The 22,558-nt window shown below is 51.7% G+C and overlaps 4 protein-coding genes across 7 annotated transcripts; 2 read left to right on the plus strand and 2 right to left on the minus strand.

The window, feature by feature from the left end:
• Positions 1 to 5: 5 nt before the first annotated feature.
• SIAH2 (siah E3 ubiquitin protein ligase 2) lies at positions 6 to 4,577 on the plus strand (the record flags this gene model as incomplete). The annotated part of the gene is made up of 2 exons (XM_042831747.1): positions 6 to 200; positions 3,128 to 4,577. Coding segments are annotated over 2 exons (753 nt in total), but the record flags the coding sequence as incomplete, so codon positions are not given.
• A 1,137-nt stretch (positions 4,578 to 5,714) lies between these two features.
• Positions 5,715 to 13,122, plus strand: ERICH6 (glutamate rich 6). 4 transcript variants are annotated; one of them, XM_042831783.1, is made up of 12 exons: positions 5,715 to 5,960; positions 6,617 to 6,737; positions 7,676 to 7,722; positions 7,809 to 7,925; positions 8,113 to 8,202; positions 8,285 to 8,442; positions 9,335 to 9,492; positions 10,033 to 10,190; positions 10,326 to 10,411; positions 11,245 to 11,397; positions 11,886 to 12,117; positions 12,249 to 13,122. In XM_042831783.1, the coding sequence occupies exons 2-12, from the start codon at positions 6,626 to 6,628 to the stop codon at positions 12,510 to 12,512; spliced, it is 1,575 nt and encodes a 524-aa protein (XP_042687717.1). In that variant the 5' UTR covers positions 5,715 to 5,960; positions 6,617 to 6,625; the 3' UTR covers positions 12,513 to 13,122. The 4 variants fall into 4 exon arrangements, with proteins under 4 accessions (XP_042687717.1, XP_042687733.1, XP_042687724.1 ...); XM_042831799.1 differs by lacking the exon at positions 5,715 to 5,960 and having other exon boundaries at positions 6,654 to 6,737; positions 7,349 to 7,722; XM_042831790.1 differs by lacking the exons at positions 5,715 to 5,960; positions 6,617 to 6,737 and adding an exon at positions 6,913 to 7,253 and having other exon boundaries at positions 7,349 to 7,722.
• A 48-nt stretch (positions 13,123 to 13,170) lies between these two features.
• Positions 13,171 to 14,256, minus strand: LOC122167324 (glucose-dependent insulinotropic receptor-like). Its single transcript, XM_042831820.1, has one exon. It carries the CDS (start codon positions 14,214 to 14,216, stop codon positions 13,263 to 13,265), a length of 954 nt encoding a protein of 317 aa, XP_042687754.1. The 5' UTR covers positions 14,217 to 14,256; the 3' UTR covers positions 13,171 to 13,262.
• A 2,995-nt stretch (positions 14,257 to 17,251) lies between these two features.
• SELENOT (selenoprotein T) lies at positions 17,252 to 22,540 on the minus strand. The gene is made up of 6 exons (XM_042831830.1): positions 22,392 to 22,540; positions 22,117 to 22,227; positions 21,217 to 21,343; positions 19,719 to 19,806; positions 18,540 to 18,691; positions 17,252 to 17,969 (listed from the first exon to the last, which is right to left on the minus strand). Exons 1-5 carry the CDS (start codon positions 22,538 to 22,540, stop codon positions 18,567 to 18,569), a joined length of 600 nt encoding a protein of 199 aa, XP_042687764.1. The 3' UTR covers positions 17,252 to 17,969; positions 18,540 to 18,566.
• Positions 22,541 to 22,558: the final 18 nt, after the last annotated feature.

The following is a 22,558-nucleotide window of genomic DNA, read 5'->3' on the forward strand; positions in this document are numbered from 1 at the left end:
AGCTGACCTCGCTGTTCGAGTGCCCCGTGTGCTTCGACTATGTGCTGCCGCCCATCCTGCAGTGCCAGGCCGGGCACCTGGTCTGCAAGCAATGCCGGCAGAAGCTGAGCCTCTGCCCCACCTGCCGGGGCTCGCTGACCCCCAGCATCAGGAACCTGGCCATGGAGAAGGTGGCCTCGGCCGTGCTCTTCCCCTGCAAGGTGAGCGTGTGGGGTGTTGGGATGGGGGGACCCCCTTTCTCCCTGCTCGCGGCCCCGCTCCTGATTAAGAAGTATCAAAAACAACTCGTTGTTTTCTCCCATCGTTTAAATAAGTGCAAGTGATAAATGTGCTCTGCAGTTATGAAGCTGACTTAATGCGGATGTAGGGTGGGAGGACATGGGGCTTCAACTCTGGGGAAAAAAACCTCGCTCTTCCCAGCTTCTGTGGGAGCAGCGATGCCCTGCATCCCGAGGGCTGGGACAGGGTTAGGGATACCTCCCCTAAGGAGGGTCCTTCTTCTGAGATCCTTTAACGTAGTCACCTCTGCCTGGACGTACTGCCTTGTTTGTGAATCTTCCTGTGGTGCTGATCCTTCTGAAGAAAAGGAAATCCAGTGAGAATTCATTTCATCGTACTCTTTATGTTTTGCTCTGAGGGAAAAATGTGAAAGTCTTTCGGCACCCCACAGCCAGTGGTAACATTTTGCTTTTCCAAACCAGTAGGCATAGTGAGGTAGTGTATCCATCCAAAAGTCTCCAGTAGCATCAGGACGAGCGCTGCCCCCTTCAGACAGGCGGCGGGGTGTAGGGAGAGGCACTCTGAGGCCTTGGACCACTGCTGCTGGGAGGGGAGAGCCGGCTGCCCGCAGCAGGGCAGCGATTCGGACTCTCAGCTCGGTTCCCAGCTCTGCTGCCGATTTCCCTTGCAGCTTCAGATGAGTTGCTTTAATCCTACATACAGCCTGTCTTCATTCACTGACTGAACGCCTTCAAGCTTAGCCGATGTTTTCAGAACGCTTTCAGGCATTCAGATAACCTGTAAAGGGAAGTGCAGGGTAACCTGAGTGAAGTGACATACATAGCAACAACACGGAATGCTAAGTCATTATGTGGTGATGGCTTCAGGGCAGCCTGCTTCCTCTTAGGACGGTGAATGTGGTGCAAAATAGTACTATGAAAGAAAAGTACTTTAAAAAGTGGAACGCTAAGAGTGGGAGAAAGGCAATAAAAAAGCACGAGGCAGGCACATCAGCTCAGGTGTTAGTAATGAGCCAGCACTGCCTGTACCACACACAGCCCTGCTCCCCTGCCTCAGGAAGGACACACTAGGAGTGGAAAAGGCAGGGCTGTCAATGAGATGGGCAGTATCATATAACCTGCACGCAGGGAAAGACCAACAGACTTCGGTTCCAATGAGGGTATGGTAGATGTCAGTGACGTGCCACGCAGCATGAAGGCAGCAAGTTTTCTCTGTTCCCAGAAGATCTGTAAGAGCCCCTTGCAAACCCAAAGCACTCAGTGAATCTGTTCACAATCTCCTGCTGTTGGTGGGGCTCACCAAACAAAACTAGCTGCCGTGTGTTCAGGAACAAACAAAAAGAGGGAGGTCACAGCAAAGGAAAAAACACAGCTATTTCCTCAGCACTCTTCCTTGTGTTCACCACTGGCCACTTTCTGATGTGGGCTGACACTCTGTGCAGACGTTTGGTTTTGCCCATCCAGTAGCTTACACATTCTTACTGCTTTTCTAGCAGGGTTAGACTGAGAGCTGTTCTTCAGCACAGTGCAAAGTGATTGAAGTGCCAGCAGGGGTATGAAAGTGGGGCAAAAACAGCACAACAGTGAGAGTGGAAGCGTTGAATCCAGCAGCAGGGAGCATGCTGTGCATGGTGGGTTTCTGCCTGCAGCAGGAGGAGCCCTTGTTGCACCACAGCACACCTCTGCACTCCAGCTCACACGTGGATAAATCCTGTAGCAGAGGATTAAGCAGCAGAGCACACGTTATGGCTTATAAGGCAAGCTCCTGTAGAAGCACAAGGTCTCATTTCTGTCCCAGCGGTTGTAGCGCTGTGTTGCTGTGTGGGTGATTTGCCTGCAGTAAAGAGGACTGTGGCATTGTGCATCTCAGACATTTCAGTCTTTGAGCTGAAACTTCCTGTGCTTGCATTTAGCCCCAAAATATGCCTTTAAACTTTGGTGAATTCAGACTTTGTTTAGCTGAACTTTTTTTAAAAAAAGTCTATCCATTGCATTTTGTTTCTTCCCCAAATATTGTTTTGTTACTTCAGACATTCTCTTTAGGGCAGCAAGCACGTAGACCTCACCTTGAGTCTTGGAGCAGAACGCCTGACCCAAAGGGGTGTCCTGCCTCCTGCAGGCAGCCACACTCGGGCTGTGACGGTGAGACTGCATTAGCAGGGTTGCAGAAATCTCTACAGCTGTCTGCAGACGGGGGGAGCTGTGCTCTTGGCAAGAGCAAAAAATCGTTTCTCCTTGAAGGTAGTGAGGAAGCAATGTGTTCAGCGCAGACAGCAACTCAGTGTAGAAAAGGAAGAGCATCCCTGTTTGTTTAAAGCAGATTAACCTGCGGAGGTGCCCGATGACATTAAGAGCAGTCACGTGGTGCTCACTTGTGATTAGCTCTGTGCTCAGTGAAGAATCACCATCTCTCTTTCTGCTCTTCACAACCGCAGTGCTAAAACTTGGGGTCGTGGGTTTGAGTTTAATGGAAGCACGTCTGCTCTGTGATGACAATTATGCACATTTATTAAAAGCGTGCTCCTGGAGTAGCTGTTTGCTGAAACTGGCATCCCGTGTTCTTTTTAAAGAAAAGAAAAATCCATACCAGGACCACTTCAGCTGATGTGGGCTGATCAGGTCTAACTACAACTGCAGATCCCATCCTCCGTGGTCCATTTCATCTGAGTGCTCGCATTTAAAAAGCAAGCAAAAACCAACAGGTGCAAAGTACAGGAAGAACCTGTTTTTAAGAGGAAACAAAACGAAGCACAGTTCTGAATCCAGCACTAAATCGAGGTGTCTCACATAAGATTTGCAGCAAAATGAGAGTTCTGGTCGCTCGCAGGTGGGAGCAGCGAGCACTGAGCTGGGTGCTTCCTGACGGATTGTGTTTGCTCTTTTCCCAGTATGCCACGACGGGCTGCTCGCTGACGCTCCACCACACAGAAAAGCCAGAACACGAAGACATCTGTGAGTATCGGCCCTACTCCTGCCCGTGCCCTGGTGCCTCCTGCAAGTGGCAGGGATCCCTGGAGGCCGTCATGTCCCACCTCATGCACGCCCACAAAAGCATCACCACCCTTCAAGGAGAAGACATCGTTTTTCTCGCCACGGACATTAACCTGCCGGGTGCTGTTGACTGGGTGATGATGCAGTCGTGCTTTGGTCACCACTTCATGCTGGTGCTGGAGAAACAAGAGAAGTACGAAGGTCACCAGCAGTTTTTTGCTATCGTGCTGCTCATCGGCACCCGTAAGCAAGCAGAGAACTTTGCGTACAGACTGGAGCTGAACGGCAACCGGCGCAGACTGACGTGGGAGGCCACCCCGCGCTCCATCCACGACGGGGTGAATGCTGCCATAGTCAACAGTGACTGCCTCGTTTTTGATACCGCTATCGCACACCTTTTTGCTGACAATGGGAACCTTGGAATTAATGTGACCATTTCCACGTGTTGTCCGTGATAGATTTGTGTAGTAGTGAAACGTCGGCTGTCTGGGCACAGTGCTTTATGTTACTGAGAATTTTCTTTCTGTTCTGGGTTTTTTAGATGCTGTTCTGCTATGTCTTTGTGTAAGTTAAGGTTCCTAACTAGCCAACGTTTGTAAGTTTGGAGAGAAGAGGAACAAGTGTGTCCTGTAAGTAATATAAGCAAGGAGAGGTTTTTTAAATTCTTGGGTGCCTTAGGAAGATTTTCCCCACACATAGACACCTTTTTAAATATAATTAATTTTAAAAAAAAGAGTGCTTCCATTGGACACGTGGCTTGAGGGGTGTGAAGGACTGCATTCCTGTTTAGAGTGCACCTAGAAACCCTTTCAAGCAGGAAAACAGACTTGCTCTCACCAGTGAACTTCAGGACTCTTTGTAAGGTGGGAAAAGAAGAAAATCCAAGCAGCTTATCACAAGAGAAGAGAGGTACTTCAGCGTTGCTATTCCACTTCCTGCTGCCTTATTTAAAAGGATGGGCACTGGATCATTTGCTGCCTTTATAAAAGAAGAGGGGGAAGGGAAGACTGGAGGACTGGGGTGAAGCCCAGCAGGTCTCAGAGCATGGGAATTGCTGGCTCTGGTCTGTGTTGGGATGTAAGGGAGTCCAGCGCGCGGCACGGCCGCTCTCAGCCAGGTCCTGGCGATGGCAGAGGGCACACAGCGTAATATTCCCAGATAGCTAGAGCCAATAATGCAGAAATATATTCAGGCTGTCCACGTGCAGCTTCCCTTGGAGACATGCTTGGTCATTGTAAAAGATTAGAATAATACAGCAAGAGCTTTATGGCCAGTGTCATGTCATTTGCTATTTAACTTTTGTTGCCATATTTACTTTTATTTTGTAATAAATATTTTGCAAAAACACCACCATGCTGCATGCTGTCCTGCTGCACCAGGCCCCGCTGCCAGCCCTGCTGCTGTGGAGCACATGGGGCTGCTGCTGGGAAGCCCACACTGAAACCAGTGTGCCACAGGAGCTGGAGCTGCCTGCACGTCACGCTCTGCTAGCAGGAGCCTTCTCTCAGAGTCACTCACAAAACCCACGAGCTTGCATGTCTTGGCCGAGCAGTGAGGTGACACACAGCCCAGTAACCTGGAGGCAGTAAGCCTCACGGTAGTGGAAAACTACGTGTAAAACGGCAGATGGAGTTTGGTGTGAATAATACCCAGGGAGGAACGCTGCTCCCAGCCAGGTGTGTTCAGGGAAGAGATCTCTGGAGTCACAGCACAAAGCCCCATGTGAATGCCAGGCAGTGCTGGGCAGCTGTCCACAGAAAAGCACAGGAGAAACACAAGAAAAGCATCAGGGATGGGAGGCTTGCTCTGTCCTTGACAGTTTGGAAATGGTTGTGGAAAAAACCTCCCAAGGAATTACTCTAATCTTTTTGTATCCAGTTCCTATGAGATGCTATGTTGGATCTCATTTGCACTGTGCTGGCAGAACTCCAGCATCGGCCGGGTGAACTCATTTATTCCTGCTTAAGCAGGATCAAAGTCAGGCCCTGGCTCTGATGGGAGCTAACACCTGTGCCTTTAGCAGGATGCGTTAAGCACAAATTCCCAAGAGTTTAATTCATTTTCCCATATCTCAGCAGCATTTATAGTGGAAAACAATTTTGCTTACCAAAAATTTGTGTTGGGTCTTAACAGCTTTTTGTGTAAAACAACACTCTAAAGCAAGTCATTATTGTAGCAGGATTCATGGCATGGAATTACCTAACGCTGTTTGTAAACCACATCAGATAATTCAACATTATTTCACTGTGGTTTCCTCTACCGTTCAGTTCCTCTGATGGAACAGAAATTCGTATTGTATTTTACAAAAAACAAAACCAACCAAAAAAAAAAACCAAACAAAAAAAAACAAACAAAAACAAAACAAAACAAAAAAAAAAACCACCAAACCCTGCAACATGGAGCATCTTCTCCTATAACTGATAAAACTGAATTTAGAAGGCGTACCTCAGGTGGTGCAGCCAGGAAGTGACGTGTTGCCCCATCAGTTCAGCGGATGTGCTGGCAGCATTGGTTCTGACACCCAGCCCAGGTGCTCCAGCTCCCCTGCCGGCACCATCCAAGGCCACGGGAGGCAGGCAGGTGCTGGCATGGGGCAGCCGCACAGCTGTGGGGTCATGGAACCTTCTCACCATACGCAAAAACATCACTGGGGCTGCCTCCAATTTGTTTACAAGACTCCTGACGGCAAACAAAGCCTTCTGACTTTGGAACTGACTGAAACACACCCAGGTAAAAATCTACCCGTGTTGACCAGCAACACCAGTGCTGGCCGGGCGTGCCAGCAGGGAGACCGCTCTGAGTCACCAGCCATCCCCACGTCACGGCAGGCCCGGCACGCAGCACGGCAGCACCGGCAGGCCATCCCGGCAGGGCCCCGGGCGGTACCGGCAGCAGGAGCGGTGCCCGGGAAAGGATTTTCCATTGTCGCGACGCACCGCTGGCAGTTCTTCCCAGAGCCTCCTCCGCTCTGAGCACCAACGCAGAAGCCGCGGGTGCCTCCGCTCCGCTCCGCGCGGCACAGCAGCGCCGCCCCGCGCGTCTCCGCGGCCTCCCCGCACCACGCGCCGCGCCACCGCCCCGCGTCGCCACGGAGACGGCACGCGGGGCCGCAACCGCCGAGACCGAGCGGGACCGAGCGGCAGCTGCTCGGACGGCCGCCGGGCGGAGGAGGAGGGGAGCGGAGCGGGACCGGGCGCCGTTCTCCCGAAGAGCTCCCGCGCATCCACCCGCTCGGCAGCGAGCCTGGGCCGAGCAGCGCCTCCGTGTGCGCGCCGCCTGCCTTTCTGCTCGCACACGTCGGGAAAAGTTTGCCGTAACGCGATGTTGTTGTAAGGCGGTTGCTTGGAAGCCGTTGCGCGGGACTAACACGCGGCTTTCTGCCTCAGACAGCGGACATGGAAGTGCCCGACGGCGTCGGCGCCAGTGCCGCGCAAAAGCCACCGGGAAGGTCACCGCCGCAGCAGCCAGAAGCGAGCCGGCTCCAGGACCGCGCCTGCAGAGAACCACGTAAGAACAGCCGGCGGGCCGTGCCGGACGCTCCGCCCGCAGCTCCGTCCCGCACACCGGCAGCCCCGCTATGGCTGCGGGACAGCGCGCGGGGCGGGGGAACGCCCTGCCAGCCCGCGGCACAGCGCGACGGAGCCTTGGGGGAGGCGCTTCGGGCCTCGGAAGGCAGCTCGCAATACGGCAGCCCTTCTCCTTCTCCTGCCCAGCTGAGGTGCGCGGCCTGGGATCAGAGCCGGCCCCACTCGCTGGCCAAGGCGGCAGAACACAGCAGTGCCAGGTTCTGTCTGGTCCCTGATTCTCTGGGCGTTCCCTTCAGGCAGGCAGGCCTCTGAGGGGACAGGCGGCTCCTCGGGGGCTCTGTGGGTGGTCACGCTCCGTGGCACAGCGTGACTGCAGAGGATGGTAACTGCATCTCCTTAAAGTGCAGTTTCACCAGGCTCACAAACCAGCAGCCGAGCCCATCAGCCCTCTGACTGCCCACGCAGCTCCACAGCGCTGCATTCCGCTCCCTGCCCGGTGCGTTCCCCGCAGCCCCGACAGCTCAAGCAGGCAGGAACATCACCCCATCCCATCCAAATACACATCCTAATTTTTTCCTCTTTTCTGAAAAGGATTTAGAAGGGCAGTGGCAGATGCCTGACCACAAGACATTCCCTGCTGCCTCACAGGCTGAAGCCCCTCCTTGCACACACGCAGCACGGGCTGCACCTAGAGATGCAGAAACCGGTGTCCTGCCCGCTCCTTCCCCTCAGCACCACAGGGCCAGGGAACGTTCCCCCAGGTGTAGTGATGCCAGACAGGCACTGCGTCCCTGGCCCCAAGCAGCAGGCCGCCCCTGAGCTGCTGGGGCCCAGCACAGTCCCCCCAGAAGGCCACGGAAGGCCTCAAGGAACACGGCCGTGCTGCGCAGCTGCTCTCAGCACTGCTCTTGCCTGCAGCTCCACCAGGAGAGCCCAGCAGACTGGACATCATGTGTGCCACGGAGGTAAAGACTATTCAGTCCCTTGCAGCAATGCATTTATGGTTCTTCCTTGAACAAAGCTGTGACTCCACACTCTTTCCCTCTCCCAGTTCCTAGAGGATTTTGTGGAGCTGCTGGCACAGCCGCTGCGCACGCTGCCTGCCGTCGGCCCGCCAGCCGTGCTGGCCTACAGACCTGAGGTGCTGCGGGGCCACCTGCGGGCCGAGGTGGGTCCCTGCTGGGTGCTCTTTGGTTAATTCCTGGGAACCAATATCGTGCCAAGATATCACAGACACACGGCTAAGCACTATTACACATTTCACAACACCGTGTTTTGAGCAGCGCTACTTCCCCAAGATAAAACAAGGATCTGTGTGCTGATACATTCTTTCTGTCATCCTGCCTCCACTTTAGGCAGAGGAGGACTGTGCTCCCAAGTGTGAGTACTGCGGAAGCCTGCTGAGGCCGTTCCCTTCCTTCGAAGACATTTGCCCTCCACCACAGGTTATGGAGCAGTGAGCAGGAGGAAGATGAGGGGCTGGCCCTGGGGAGCCGTGCTGCAGTGACACTGCTCTCTGCCTTCCAGAAGTTCTGCTGCAAACGCAATCAAGACCTCTACGAGTTCATCATAAATGAGAGGAAGAAACATGAAAGTGCTTGGAACGGCCCTATTTCTATAGGCTCTCACAAGCCCCATGGCAGTGAAGCTGAAAGACAGCTGGCAAAGGAGAGAGCGTACCAGAGGTACCATGCTGGCTGCAGGCTTAGATGGGGATAGTTTGGATAGGGAACAGGCTACTCTGGAGGGAAAAGAAGTGCTAAGAAAATGAGACTACAGCAAGAGGTAATGAAGAAACTTTTTAAAAGCTAGGCAATACATGCTCATATTCCAACTGGTCCCCCTCAGCTTTTCTCTTACCAACCTAGAAGCAAGTAGGGCCCAAAATGTAATTGCAGCTGTGGCAGGGACAATATTTAGGTCTTGTTTTTGCCCCAGGTGCCAAAGCAATACATGAATTTGTATTTCTCTATTTTGCTGCTCAAACCGTGGCACATTTGAATTCAAATCCACAGAAGTCAAACACACTCAGCCAAGACTCGGGCTGAGCTCTCTAGCAGGAGGCACAAAGTTCATACAGGCATTCTACCCTAAGGCACAACGACACAGCACACCTGGAAATAAACTGTTAGCTTCCCTGTAGGCAGTCCAATGGCGTGAGTACCTCATATTACATGCAGAGCATCAACCAAAGCCACTGTTGGACATTGTCATGTTTATAAGGCAGAAGAGCAGCGAAAATATCCCTGGCTGGTACCTTTCATTCAGCTAGTGGGCAGCACTGCTTTCACATAAAATCTCCATGTACAGTCCATCACATTGTTTAGCTCTGCTATCAGTGTGATTCCATTGCAATCACAGGGTGTTTTCACTGAAATCTCTGCGTGGGAACAATTTGTTTCTCCTGAGATAGTACTGTACTGGTGATATGCCATTGCTTCTAACAGTTATTTGCAATTATAGGAGTAGAGATGAAAACAGGTTCAGAAACTTGGATTTCTATTGCAAGTCTACCCAGTACCCACCCACTTCTGAAGAGGGATATGAAATACCTCTCATGAACACTTCTCTTTCCAGGCAGCAGGAAAGACAACTGACCAGACAGTTAGCCTTCCTGGCAGCTGAGCCAAGAACTGCAGCTGAGCTGAGAACTGCAGCTGAGCCGAGAACTGCAGCTGAGCTGAGAACTGCAGCTGAGCCAAGAACTGCAGCTGAGCCGAGAACTGCAGCTGAATGTGAGTTTGCGTTTCTTTCAAGTTTTTGCCTGCTTGTTACAACAGTGAATTTTATGCAATTGCTTGTCTCTAACACTCTCTAATTGAATAGGAGGAAGTATGCAGCAATGTCTCAGTTCATTGTCCAGTGTCCAATCCCATTAAATTAGATGCTACTATATTAAATAATCTCACGTGAAAAAAACAAAAGCAGTTCCAGTGACTTTCATTACTGACACTTAAACATTTCAGCTGAGACGCATAGAAATTGAACTTACAGAGTAATAAGTTGCTAAAGCCAAGGCTTGAGAGGTAGAAGCTGCCAGAATAGCGGTGATCTATGTTTTAACTAACAAAATGAACATTCTGCAAATTCCCATCTCAGGCTGTGAGTGACTGAGCAGTTTTTCAGATCTAGTGAATAAAACCAAAATAATTTTGATTAAGAACAGACAAACTGGATTTCAATCATAGGTATTTGTTCACAAAGGATGTCAAGGCAATAAGGCTGCAGAGCTGCCAGCCCTACTCAAACACACAAAGCCTCCTTTTGCTCCCCAGGTCCAGCACACCTTGGCACCATTTCCTACCTGCTTTCTCAGGAGCCACCATCTCTGACGGGCTGGACGCTGATGCCTGAAGAGAGAGCAGCAGAGCTCGAGGAGGAGCCCATCTCCTACAGCATCACCTGCTGCGACTTCACTGTTATGGGTTCAAGGGCAAGTGGCTGCTGCCAGAGGAGACGGCTGCACCTGGCTCATGTCATGCTGCAGGGCCCTCTACTGCTGCTGCTAAAGGGGAGGCTGGGTGCAGGGCTGCAGCTACCCATTTCATCATTTCTTTTCCAATCTTAGGTAGCGAAGAATGAATTGTTGGAGAAATACTACAATCACGGAGGGAAGTTTCTTACCATGCTCCCAGATGGAACAGCACAGTTATTGTATCCTTTATGGGGCTCATTTGCCCACAACAGACCAGGCTGTAACAACAACAGCTTTCAGTATGTTCTGTAATGTTCTATAATGCTGCATAATGGGGTTGCTTGGTTTACCACTTCTACAATCCAAAAAAAGCATCAGGGAAAAAGCTTACAGAGAATCACATTCCTTCAGATCAGCCTGCAACTTCGAGGCAGGAAGGGCATCTGTGTGCTCAGTGCTCAGTGAAGGAACACACCAGCCTGGCTGGGGACAGCTCTGCTCTGCCCTCCAGCTGCCTACATCCCAGGGCTGCTGCCATTTGTGGTGCTGGAGAATGACAAAGTGCCTCAAATGCATGCACTCCCAGCAGTGAGCCATGTTGGAGATGCAAGGTGTGAGGTGCAAAAGAACCACTGTTTGGATATGTTCATGTTAGTTAGGGGCCAAAGCCATTTTTTCCCTCTGGTTGTTCCTTTTTTTTTTTTTTTTCCTTTGTGAGAATGGGACCTGCCCCTGTTTTCTCTATCCTTGTTCATATTAAGCTCAATTCTTCCCTTTGCCAGGCTTCTGCTTTCAATCCTAAGATTCTATAAATGTGTCTTTAAGGCTTATAAGAAATTCTGCTTGGATTGTTGCTTAAAAAACCAACAAAGTGCATTTTTTGTCTGTGCACAGAGAACATTTATGTAGGAAAGGACTTTGGTCCTTCCCCAGTAGGACTGCAGCACACCACCGTTCTGCCTGCAGCACCGTAACCCAGGCAGTGCGTCAGTCTGTGCACTGAGATACGTGGTATGCAATAACCAGTGAACCAGGCACACAGAGGAGTTATGCACACCTTATCTGATGGTAGCTATCCATCTGGAAACCTGGCAGTCATCGTTGTACGAGAGAAAAAGCGGTTTGTTTGCATAGTGCAGGAAGACAAGGAAAGTAACACTGAGATACAGGCAGTATTTGCATCCAACGGCAGGAGCACCTGCTACCACCCGCACGGCACTGTGTGGTACGTTGGTGTCAGACAGCAGCTTTGTTCCCACTGCATGTTTTCAAAGATCATAAAGGCTGTTTTTATCAGCACTCCAAAATTAAAAGGCAAACACACGATAGGGGAGATGCGATCTACAGGGAGAGGACACGTGTTTTATAGACCCACCAATGCCACTGGGAAAAAGCAGACACACAGCAGTGCTGAGCTGATGCAGCATGGCCTTGTTGCTGGAAATTCTGTGAAGGCAGGACACCTTGGCTGGGAGGTGCTCAGGACACAACGAAGATTAATATTTCCTCTTTCCCTGTTTCCTCTTCTCACACTCCAAGGGCTGTGCCCTGCTGTGTGCTGGGGTGTCAGGCCCAAATGTGTGCCACAGCTTGCTGAACACTATGTGAGGTCCTGTATGTGCTGAGCCCTGAGCGAGGTCCTGTCCCCTGGGCTGCTGAGGACAGCAGTCACAGGGTGCACCCCTCGCTGTGGAGTGTTGGTCTTTCTCTTAGGATAACGATGAATGCTAAAGGAGGGCAGTGCCTGGACCGGGCAGGCAACAGGGTGAGGAGGTGGACGTGGCCAAGCAGCACAGCATCATCAGGACCTTGTGCCCCACTGAGCCCCATCTTCCTCTCCCTGAACCTGCATGTGGGGGTCAGGATCATGGGCCAGGATAAGATCACAGTTTCCTTCCTTGCCATGGGACAACAAGCAAAATTCAACGTGGGAACAAAAGTGCAGGTATTTCTTACATGCACAGCCAGCTGCAAGCAGGGCAGCCAGGGAATATTCCTTACCCGTGGGGGTGCCCCTGCGTTGCCCCAGCCTTGGTCCTGCTTCCAAAGCAGCTCTGATGCCCTCTTCTCTCCCAGGGCAGCCAGGCTGGCGAGCTGCATGCCCTCCCCAAGCTGAATGAGGATGAGCTCCTGCTGCTAGCCTTGCGGGTGAGGATCCTGCGGCTCATCGATAAGCTGCGCAGCTGCCTGAACTTCCCTTCCAATGAGCAATGGGACAAAATGAAGCCACCAGTGTACCTTGTCACACAGACTTTAAAGATCTTGTACCTTTGCACGACTTCCGACATAAGCGAAGAGCTGTGCAGCTCAGTCAGGGCAATAGTAAATGCTCAAGTCTGAGCAGCATGTGTGGTGTGAAGCAAAGTGAGTTGAGCCAGCCAAGACAGAGAATTCTGATGCCACAGTGTTGGCAGGCACTGATCCCGGTGCCCCACAGCCCTGCCTGCTGTGGGCCAAGGGCACTGCAGTCCAGGGGCCATCCTGCTGATGGAACAGCTCAGGGTGGGGTGCAGCCAGCAATGGGTCACGTTGTGTCAGCTTGTGGTGAGGAGCGCCTTGGCTGGGAGGTTTTGTGCAGGGCATACTGACTGTGTGTCTGATGTGAGAGCGCTGCTTGTCAGCGTGCTCCCTTCTGTCTCCCAGCAGCAGCCAGCTTGGGGTGAGCACTCATTTCAGTCCATAAATTTGGCACAAAGATAAAAGCAAACAGCTGAGGCACAGCCTGTGACAAGGGTAGGGGGAAGGGGTGTTTTGAGGCCACAGCATGGCACTGCTGCACTCAGCAGCACTCAAAAAGGGCACAGTGCCGGCACTGTCCACGTTTCCCTGTTGGGAGCACTGCTGTCTGGCCAGCTGCAGGCACAGCACAGCATGCAACAGTTCTCCCATTCTCAGGGGATAAGAGGCCTCAGTTGAACCAAAGCAACCAACAACCCCAGCAGCATTTGCTCAGGTGCAGGGGCAGCGGGCGGTGAGCAGCCCCTGGCATAACATGAGTGGCTGCTCTGGGGTGATCTGCTTGCAGCTACATCGAGCACCACTGTCCCACTGCAGGCCCTGCAGCTATGGGGGTGATGGGATGCAGACCCCTCACAGCCAAGATGACCTGGGCCAGCTCCCACCACTCATGGTGTGGATGCTGGAGGCCACGGGCTGCACTCGGCCTCTCCGCCTGCAGCCGAGCAGTTTAGCGAGGTGGCTGCGGATGTCTCTGCTGTGCAGGGCATAGATGAGAGGGTTGAGGAGGGAGTTGGTCTCACCCAGGATGAACAGCACGTCCTTGAGTGTGTCAGGCAGGTCACAGGAGCGGCAGGCAGCTTGCACGGTGGCCCCAACCAGGTATGGGCCCCAAGAGAGTCCGAAGCCGACGAGGACAAAGAGCACAGTGCGCAGCGCCTTGAAGTGGCGCAGGCGGGCGCGGAGGGGCCTGGGCTGGGCGCAGGAGTGAGGCGACCGTGTGTGCTGTGCATAGGCAATGCTGCACACTGAGACGTGTAGGCACAGCAGCACTAGCAGGGATGGAGCAAAGACACCGAAGCAGAGGGTGTAGAGGTACTCACTCCTGGTCACAGAGAGCAGCCTACAGTAGCCCGTGTAGTTGCTTTGCTGAAGGGAGGGAAAAATGAGAGGCAAGTGCCCAAGGAGGAAGGCGAGCATCCAGAGGAACATGAGGGAAAGGGCCACAGGTGCTTTCTTCAGAAGCATGTGGTAGGAGAGTGGCAGCCTCACTGCCAGGTACCTGTCCAGGGAGATGAGCAGCAGCGTCAGGATGGAGCCGATGCACGGCGTCATGCTCAGGGAGATGCGCAGGAGGCAGAAGGACTTGCTGCGGTCAAAGTCCCCATCCAGAACATCATCCAGGGCCTCAGTGATGCACATTACGCCCACCAGCAGGTCGGCGGTGGCCAGGTTGAGCACATAGATGTAGCCAGAGCCTGGATGCTTCCTCAGCAGCTGGCAGACAGCCACGATCACCAGCAGGTTGGCAGGGGGGATGAGGCAGCTGAGCAGCACATGCGGCACAGTGCACAGCATGCTGACCATGCTCCCTGCTGCAGCCCCAGCAGAGGAGCCCTGCAGCAAGATGTGTGGCTGAGCTGGTGAGAGGGGGCAGAAGTGCCAGCCCTACACTGGCCACAAACACCTACGTCAGTCCTCTAAAAGGCACTCCATCCATTCCAGAAGACCTCTGCAACCATCCCAGATGCTGCCTGTTGCCGGTGGCATTTTCAGCACTCCCAGCCTCACCACTTCCCATCAGATTTCGCTCCACGCCCAGGGGGATGCACCCAGAGGTGCCAGATGGCTGACGTTTCCACCCATGGTGGGCAGGGAGGAGCGCTGTGGGCCGGGCTCCCGGCACCCAGGACGAGGAGTGGCTTCACCAAACAAAGCCGAGGCAGGCAGATGGCTGCTGTACAGGCACCTGTGGTCAGCGTGGTCAGGAGCATGGTGCAGGGCAGACGGAGCCAGGGCAACAGAAACACTGTTCTTGTAGGCTGCACCAGCACTGCAAGGCCACCAGCTGCATGCAGCTTCTGGCATGGGGACAACGTGCAGCTTCCAGACCGCGGCCATGGGTGGGAGCACGTGGGAATGGGGCAACGGCAAAAACGCGAGGACCTCTGGTGCCTCAACCAACGCAATTGCTTCCTGGCAGCCTCAAACCAGGCCTGCCATTTTGCAGAGTAGGATGTTAGACCCTAAGTATATGCTTCTGCTGAGGCATTTGCAAAAGAGAGAACAACAGAAGAGGCAGCTTTCTTGGGTTGCTGTGCTGCAGCAGTTCCTGTGCCCGTGCTGCCCGGTGCTGCAATCTTTCCTGCACCATGACTGAGCAGCAGCCAGAGCCCCAGGGCAGCTCTGAGGCCATGGGAATCATAGGAACACCACAGACACTGAGAGTGCAGCAATACCTGGACGGTCCTCTGTCCCACACTTCATCAGGTTCTCCTGGCTACAGATCAGAAAACACGTATCAAATCAATTTCTACTATACTGTACCAGCCCACAGTGCTGCTCATGGGACCCTTCCCACACAACAAAGACACACTTGGCATGGTGATCCAGGGAAGAGAAATCCTGAAAGGATTTCAGGATTACAGAGCACAGAAAAGGATACAGAAATGCCCGTGCTGGGTGTTTTTCTAAGTCTGGGATGTTGGAAGGGGTGAATGGGAAACAGCGCTTGCTCACAGTCAGTATGCATGCACACAGCCCTTGGATGCTGCTGGAGGCTGTTAGCAGGCTTGGGATGCCCGCTGCCAGAGCCAAGCACAAGGAAGCACTGAGTTCAGCCTGAACCAGCCCTCCTGGTTAAAGCACCCCAGTATTACACTGTCAGCTGGTGTCTGGTCCCCAGAACGTATTGCTCCCTTTAGTGACTATCAAGGCTCTTTTCTTCCATTTCACTGTTCAGTTTTTCAGGAGGCAGTGATCAACAAACAGCAATCACGGACCCGGTCCCTCCATTAAACCAGATCTACTCAGTGGACCCTGCAGCCCAGAGCAACTGCAGGAGGACTGGAACACAGGTCAGCCTGCGTCCCTCAATGAGAAGCCAAGGCTGAGCGTCTGGCACATTTAACAAACATCAGCGACGGTTCTCACATTCCTCACCCCAACACTTCATTATGTGATTTTGCTCAGATGAAAGGAGCAATATTGCGGGCAGCGAACAGGTCGTGGGCATCACCACGGTGACAGGCAAGCAGCTCATGGAAAATCACAGCCTAGCAACACATCCACACACGTAGTTGCTTTGTCTGATCTGTCTTAGGACTATAACCAATGAGAAACTAAAAACTCTATCCACACTAGAAATTTTGACTTATCTATTTCAGAAGAGCTAAAAAAACAATTTCATCATAGACTCAAACAGGTTCTGAGGCCACTGCATGTTTAATGATTTAATGGTTGTGATTAGCAACACCTTTATAGCAACTGACAGAGTGTATTCTTTCAGTTGGATGGACAGTGTCGGAGTTACTCAAAACCTTACTTAAATGCCTCCATAAATCCTGAGGTGGGTCAGACCAGTGATTGCTGTCTCGTCTGATTTACTGCCCCAGCACACAGCTCTTCCCCCCCCCCCCTCAAAGGGCAGTGTACAATAAGGAGGACCCAGGAAGCACACAAGTAGCTTTACAAGGGGTGTGAAACTGTAGTTTGGAGCAAGGACAAGAAGCAGGAGGATGAGACATCTGTACCTCCACAAGGTGAGACCGTGAGCATCCTGGGAGCTCATAGCTTGACTGCCAGCAGCTCTGCTGTTTTCATAGAACCTCTAAGATCCCCAAGCCCAACCCATCCCACCACGCCACCGACCGTATCCCTCAGCACATCTCCACAGTTACTGAACAACTCCAGGGACAGCAACTCCACCCCCTGGGCAGCAATGCCAGTTCCTGGCAGCTCTCACAGGGCAAGATGGCCATAACAGGGGTCACAGGAGCAGCCAGAGCAGGACCTGCAGTTCCAGCAGCTCAGCCCTGGCAGAGAACCAAGTGCACCATGGCCAGGAGAGGCCTCAGCTCCATCCTGGGGGGTCTGGGCTAGAGTTGCAGCGACCACGGTTTAGTGCACGTGGTGGCAACGGGTTGATGATTGCACCAGATGATCTTGGCGGTCTTTCCCAGCCTTAACGATTCTATGACTACAGCCCCAGAATGGCACTGACACTGACAGGCTTGCCTCGGCCCTTCAGGACCCGCTGCATCACCCAACATCCTCCGCACCCTTCAGAGCTGCATCGCGCAAGCCGCCCCCCCGCACAGCGCAGCTCTCGCACTGAGCAGCGCTGCGCTGCGCCCGGCCTCAGGCTGCACACAGCCCACGGGCACCTGCTGCAGCCCGGCAGCAAAAGGCAGCACCAGGCGCTTCTGCAAACACTGCTGCATTTCCACGGGAAAACAGCTGGGCACCAAATCCTAACAGAGCAAGGCTGCGGAAAGGGGCTGAGACGAGACAACCAACACACCACACCACTGACGGCTTCGGGAAGTGGACTTTCTATGCATTTCTCAGTTACAGCTCTAAGAATATCGTCACCATCAGCGACTCACGAGGTACTTCACACAGTCAATGAGAACTCTTTATTTCAATTCCATTTCCTATTTCTGTTTTGGACAGTACAAAGTCCCAGCTTTTAAACTCTTCAGAACGGCCACGGGAAAACCTCTCAAGCTGGCCAACATCACTTGAAAAGCGGCTGACTAATTTTTACTGAATTCACAAAACGATGCAATTACTCGGAATATAATTTCGTTCACATAATTTAGAATATAAAGCACTGTTCAACTCTGCCATATATTTTGAAAAATATACAAACCTGCTTTTACCACATCAGAGATATTTGACAGGCGGCTGTCAATTACTTAACAGTTTAGGACAACATCAGACGTTCCTGTAACTTCATTTTAAACTACAAAAAGAACATAAATCCATATAAAATACAACAGATTAAACAAACTTTTTCCAAGGGAAAATCAGGTATCAACTCAATCTGCCACCGCGTGAAACATGAATATAAAATAAGTTACAATTAGTAATGCCTGCATTGTTGAGCTATGAACTGGTCGAATGAAATCTTAAAAAAACTATACAGTATTATTGCACCCCATGAATGTGCAGTATCTGGAAACACGCCAGCACTGAAAGAGGTCTTTCATTAAGGTTTTTTCAGGAGGCACAACATGACTGCGAGAGAAGCATCCAGTCTGTACCAACAGCAAGCTGTCTTCAGTACAGGCCTTCATTGGTCCGAGACACGCGGCCCTGGAAATCACCGCTTAATGCCTGCAAACAGAGACACAGCAGCACCATCAGCAACAAGCCGGGGTTAGCTCAGTCAGACCTCACGGAAGGGCACGTCTGCAGAAGTCAGAAATCAGTGATACCTCTTACTTCCTGCACTGGCACTGCCCAAGTAACAATCGCTCTGAACCCTCTCCCCATTCCACAGAGCTGCACGATTACCAGTGGAGGGCGAGATCCATCGGGCAGGAATGTGGGCTTAGCGGTCAGCAGTTTGAGCTCTGAGCAAAGAGGAGCAGCACAGCAAGCCCTGGTTACAGAGCATGGTTTCCTACAAAGAGTGAGGCTGCCTGAAGTTCCTGGGCAGTGCTCAGACTTCTCCAAACCAAAGCACACCTCCACGTGCCAGGTAACCGCCATTCTGCAGAAGGTGGATCGTTACACAGAGCTCCAGAGGAAGCCTGTGAAGGTGCCTGAACACAGCCAGGTCGTTCACCGCTGCAGGTGGGACCAACTGAAAATTCCTAGCGCTTTTTTAACACTTAAATGAACAAATATCAAAACCAATTCACGTCTGAGTCAAGGGCCACCGGTGACCGGCGCAAGACTTACAAGAAGTTTCAGTGCTGATAGATGAGGCTATGATCGATGGTGAGGCATTGACTCCATGTGCACATTGAGCTTCATTTCATTATCAAGAATTTGTACAAGCTGCTGCATGGAAGGAAGATGGCCAGACTCTAGCTTAGACCACACTGGAACATCTATCACAAAACACAGGAAGGGAGAAAGCACAATTACACCGAGAAAGTCAGAAACTTGTCAGGCTACATTAAACACAACATTTACAAGACCGAGGAAGCTACGCAGGCTGGTACTACTTTATGCTGCAATATCTGCCTCGACAGTGCTTCAGGTCTTTGGATAGACTGCAATACAAACCAAGAGTCTAGTGCCTCTGTTTAGAAGTCCATCGTATGAATTCAGTGATGGAAAATATCCATCCCTGTGAACAGAATGTCTAAAAACGCAACAGTGAGTGGTGGGATAGCATTCCAAGTCTCTAAACCACAGCCCCAGGAAGGCTCTGCTACCAATTCAAATCTGAGATTTAGGACCAAGTTCATCTGCTCTGACACTGCATGGTCACTCTTTACAAAGGTTCTGCAGAATACAGCTTGACTCAGAAACTAATACACTGAAATGCAGCCTGCACCATTATAAACTGAGAAACAAACACTGAGCTGACAGACTCATACCTACAGCCTGAAAAATTCTGCACTCCAGCACGCTTATATAATCTCTAAAACCACAGAATTACTTGAAGGCAGAAGATCCACAGACTCTCAACCTGAGAAATCATACTGCTGTCCCCTGCTAATGGAAATTCTGGGAATACCAGTAGCTTCACTGTGACTGAAAGTCTAAGCCTTATTATAGAACAGGATAGGGAAAGCATCTAATGAACTGCTTCCCCAGTTGCTGACTTCTCCCTTAATGCACACTGCAAGCAAAGAAAACACAATACAGTTACTCCACGTGACCAAATATTCCCTTAAATATGTTTTTTTTCATTTTTAAATAGATGTAATTAACGTAAGTATAAATTGCATTACAGGACATACATGATTTTCATCAGTCATTCCACCATCTGAAGCTTCAAAATGGAAGGCACTGCCACACACATCACATCTCACAGCACCGCCCCCCGCTCCTCCTGACAGCAGCTCTCACAGATCTCAGTGTACACATGCAGCACAATGACCCCAGAGAAGGAACTTCTCATCTCACCATTCAAAGTTATTTCAAATGCACCCGTTGACATACACTGGTTCTCAATCATGTTGCTCAGGAAGAAAACCATCATACAAGCATAAACCTGGAAGAGAACAGAGAGAATCCCAGACACTTTGGCCATGTAACTCACAGCTTATTTTCTTCACTTGTAACAAGTGCTGCACATGTACATACAGCCCTGAACGTCCCTTTGCCACTTTATCATGTAGCTTTAGGGTGGCACAGCAATCTTCCTTTCATCTTCCTTTTTTGCAAAGATTCTGCACACGATCTTCCCAAGACAGACATCAAAATAGCTCTGAAATCACCCAGCTCATAATTCAAAGAGGCAAAGTTCCACCCTCCTGCCTCCTTCCTACTCACATCTTTGCCCACCTTAGCAGCCTGTCTGCAGAAGCACACAGCTAAGGCAGCACTTGCAGCACTATGAGGGAACACTGCAGGAGCTGTCCCTACAAGTTGCTGTCATTTTCAGAGCAACACTCAGATTTAACACTGATCGTAGGGACTAGACAAGGCTAAATTTCTTGTGTTCGTGCCAACAGCAACCTGGAGCATTTCTTTAAAAGTGATCATTTAGAATTGTCTCTGTCATAGTGTTTCAGGATGAAATGATGCAATCCTCAGAAACACATCATCTCTAATGCCCTTTCCATGCACATTCACACTGCTTGCTGCAATGCCCATGGGGTTAGCATGGGGGACATTCATTGCTCAGACCATCACAGGAATACAGCAACCAGCCCAGCTCAGCCCTGCTCTTAGTCAGTGTAATCAAGCAGGATACATTACAACTTCTGTTTGTTCCAATTGGCTCACGACACAGCCCCACCACACTGGGTAGCTGCTTCCGTGCCTGCACCAGCAGAATATGTAAAGGTTATCAAATTTAATACTGCTTTTGCTTAGTAAAACAAATCTGGAATAAGGTTATTCTAAATCAGAGCACGATGACATGAATCCATTAGCATCACCAGCACTGACTCACAGGGGTATTCATCCCACAAGGGACAGTCTGCCATGCCCAAGTATGTTCTGCAAAAAAACCCATAGAATTTCAGTTTGATTTTTCTAGCCGTGAAATTGCACACCTAATTCATTTCAAAATCTGATGAAAGCAGCAACTGCAAAACAGTCATAAGACAACAGAGAAAGGAAGTGGCAGCTTTAGCAATACCAGCATGACACTCTACCTGAGCCATTAATAAATAAACAAATGTGTAAATAAAACCACAGTGCTCTTAGTAACTGCAGCCTTCCTTCAGCAACCCATGCTGCATCTTTACCAGCAATGCTGACAGCACATACCCCTCTGCAGCATCACCAGCTTGGAAAAATGCTAGGAATCAAACCAAAAGCTACGGAAGCCCGAGGGCTCTGCTGAGATCAGCATATGAAAGTTAGGTCAGTGACAGCACTCAGTTCCCCACAGCATTCTTGCAAATCCATTCTGACATTACTTTTCAAAAACAGAAGACAGTCTGCAGTTTACCTTGTTTTCTTGGCCCCACTGCCAGATGCTTGGAGCTTGCATGCCAAAGAAAGCAAAAGGATCCTTGCCGACAATTATTAAGCCTATTAATACTAGCTTGAAGACAGACAGGAAGGATGCTATGTGCCTATTAAAAGACAACAAACAAAAGTGACTTAGAAGGTTCCCAGTTATGCTTCATCACACAACTGCTACGATTTGCCTCATAGAATGGTTTCCATAATGTGCCACCGTGTTTCAGAGGAAAGATAAAACTTTTCAAGTAGGCTTACATGTCCGTAAATAATTTACGTAGCCCAAAAAAGCAGCACATCCTCACATCCTCAGGACACAGCCAGTGGCATCCCAGAGGCAGGTGTGCATTTTTTTCTAACCAGACCTCAAACAGAAGCCTGCTTTCAGTTCACACGTGCTTAAAGCAAACGGTACGTTTTGTACCTGAACGAAGCTGCCCCACGTTACAGACACACAGCTGAAATGCAACATTAGGACAGTTTTACGGCTTCCCGAACTCTGCAGTTCTGCACAGGAGTGAGATCTACGGCCAGAAAGCAATTAACATCGCTGTTTTCTACCTGGCACCCTTCCAAACATCATCACCGTTACGGCAATTAGGTCAGGAAACGTTCACGAGCTGCCGCACGAACCGCGGCCCGTCTCCCGCCCGCACGGCCGCGGCAGCAGCGGCACACGCGCATTTTCCGCGCTGCGCTTCAGAGCCCGGGCCACAGCGGCAACGACGCGAATGTACGTGCAGGTCCTCCGCGACGAAGAGCCGCAAAGCGCTGGATGGATGCGGCGCGGCGGAAGGCGCGCAGCCGCACGGTGCGAACGGACACGCCGCCACCCGGCGAACCGGGCGTACGCAGCGGGAAGGCGAGCGGGATCAGCGGCGCTTACCTGTAGATGGGCTGCGGCAGGTAGTTCTCCCCCTCGATGCGGATGTCGGGGTACCGCTGGCTGATGACCCGCATGTACTCCTCAAACACCCGCCGGTATCCTCAGGACACGCTGCAGACGGAGAGGCGCCGTCACGGGGCGGCCCGCAACGCTCCGTCCCGCCACCCGCCCCCCCCGGCACCGCCGCCACCCCGCGCCGGAGCCACCGCCCGCCCCCGCGGCCCGGACAGCAGACGCCGAGCCCGCCCGGCGCCGCCATCTTGCGGCGCGCTCACCAGATCTGGAACTTGAGCAGCGGGCCGGTGGCGTAGGCCATGCGCAGCTTCTTGGCCGGCAGGCCGCCCTGCTCCGCCGAGCCGCCCGGCCCCGCAAGCGCCGCCAGCAGCAGCAGCAGCAGCCCGAGCCCCGGCCCGGCAGCCCGCATCGCGCCCGCCTCACACCA

This window comes from Centrocercus urophasianus, unplaced genomic scaffold (assembly GCF_019232065.1).
Source record: "Centrocercus urophasianus isolate 14NV4802_14NV808 unplaced genomic scaffold, USGS_Curo_1.0 seq_1038, whole genome shotgun sequence".
In the NCBI taxonomy this organism is placed as follows: Eukaryota; Metazoa; Chordata; class Aves; order Galliformes; family Phasianidae; genus Centrocercus; species Centrocercus urophasianus.

Coding starts and splice junctions, on each gene's coding strand:
- ERICH6 (XM_042831783.1), top strand. CDS start 6,626: ATGGAAGTGCCCGACGGCGTCGGCGCCAGTGCCGCGCAAAAGCCACCG. Junction 8,443..9,334: donor AAGGAGAGAGCGTACCAGAG/GTACCATGCTGG, acceptor TTCTCTTTCCAG/GCAGCAGGAAAGACAACTGA. Junction 11,398..11,885: donor CACCCGCACGGCACTGTGTG/GTACGTTGGTGT, acceptor TCTTTCTCTTAG/GATAACGATGAATGCTAAAG.
- LOC122167324 (XM_042831820.1), bottom strand. CDS start 14,216: ATGGTCAGCATGCTGTGCACTGTGCCGCATGTGCTGCTCAGCTGCCTC.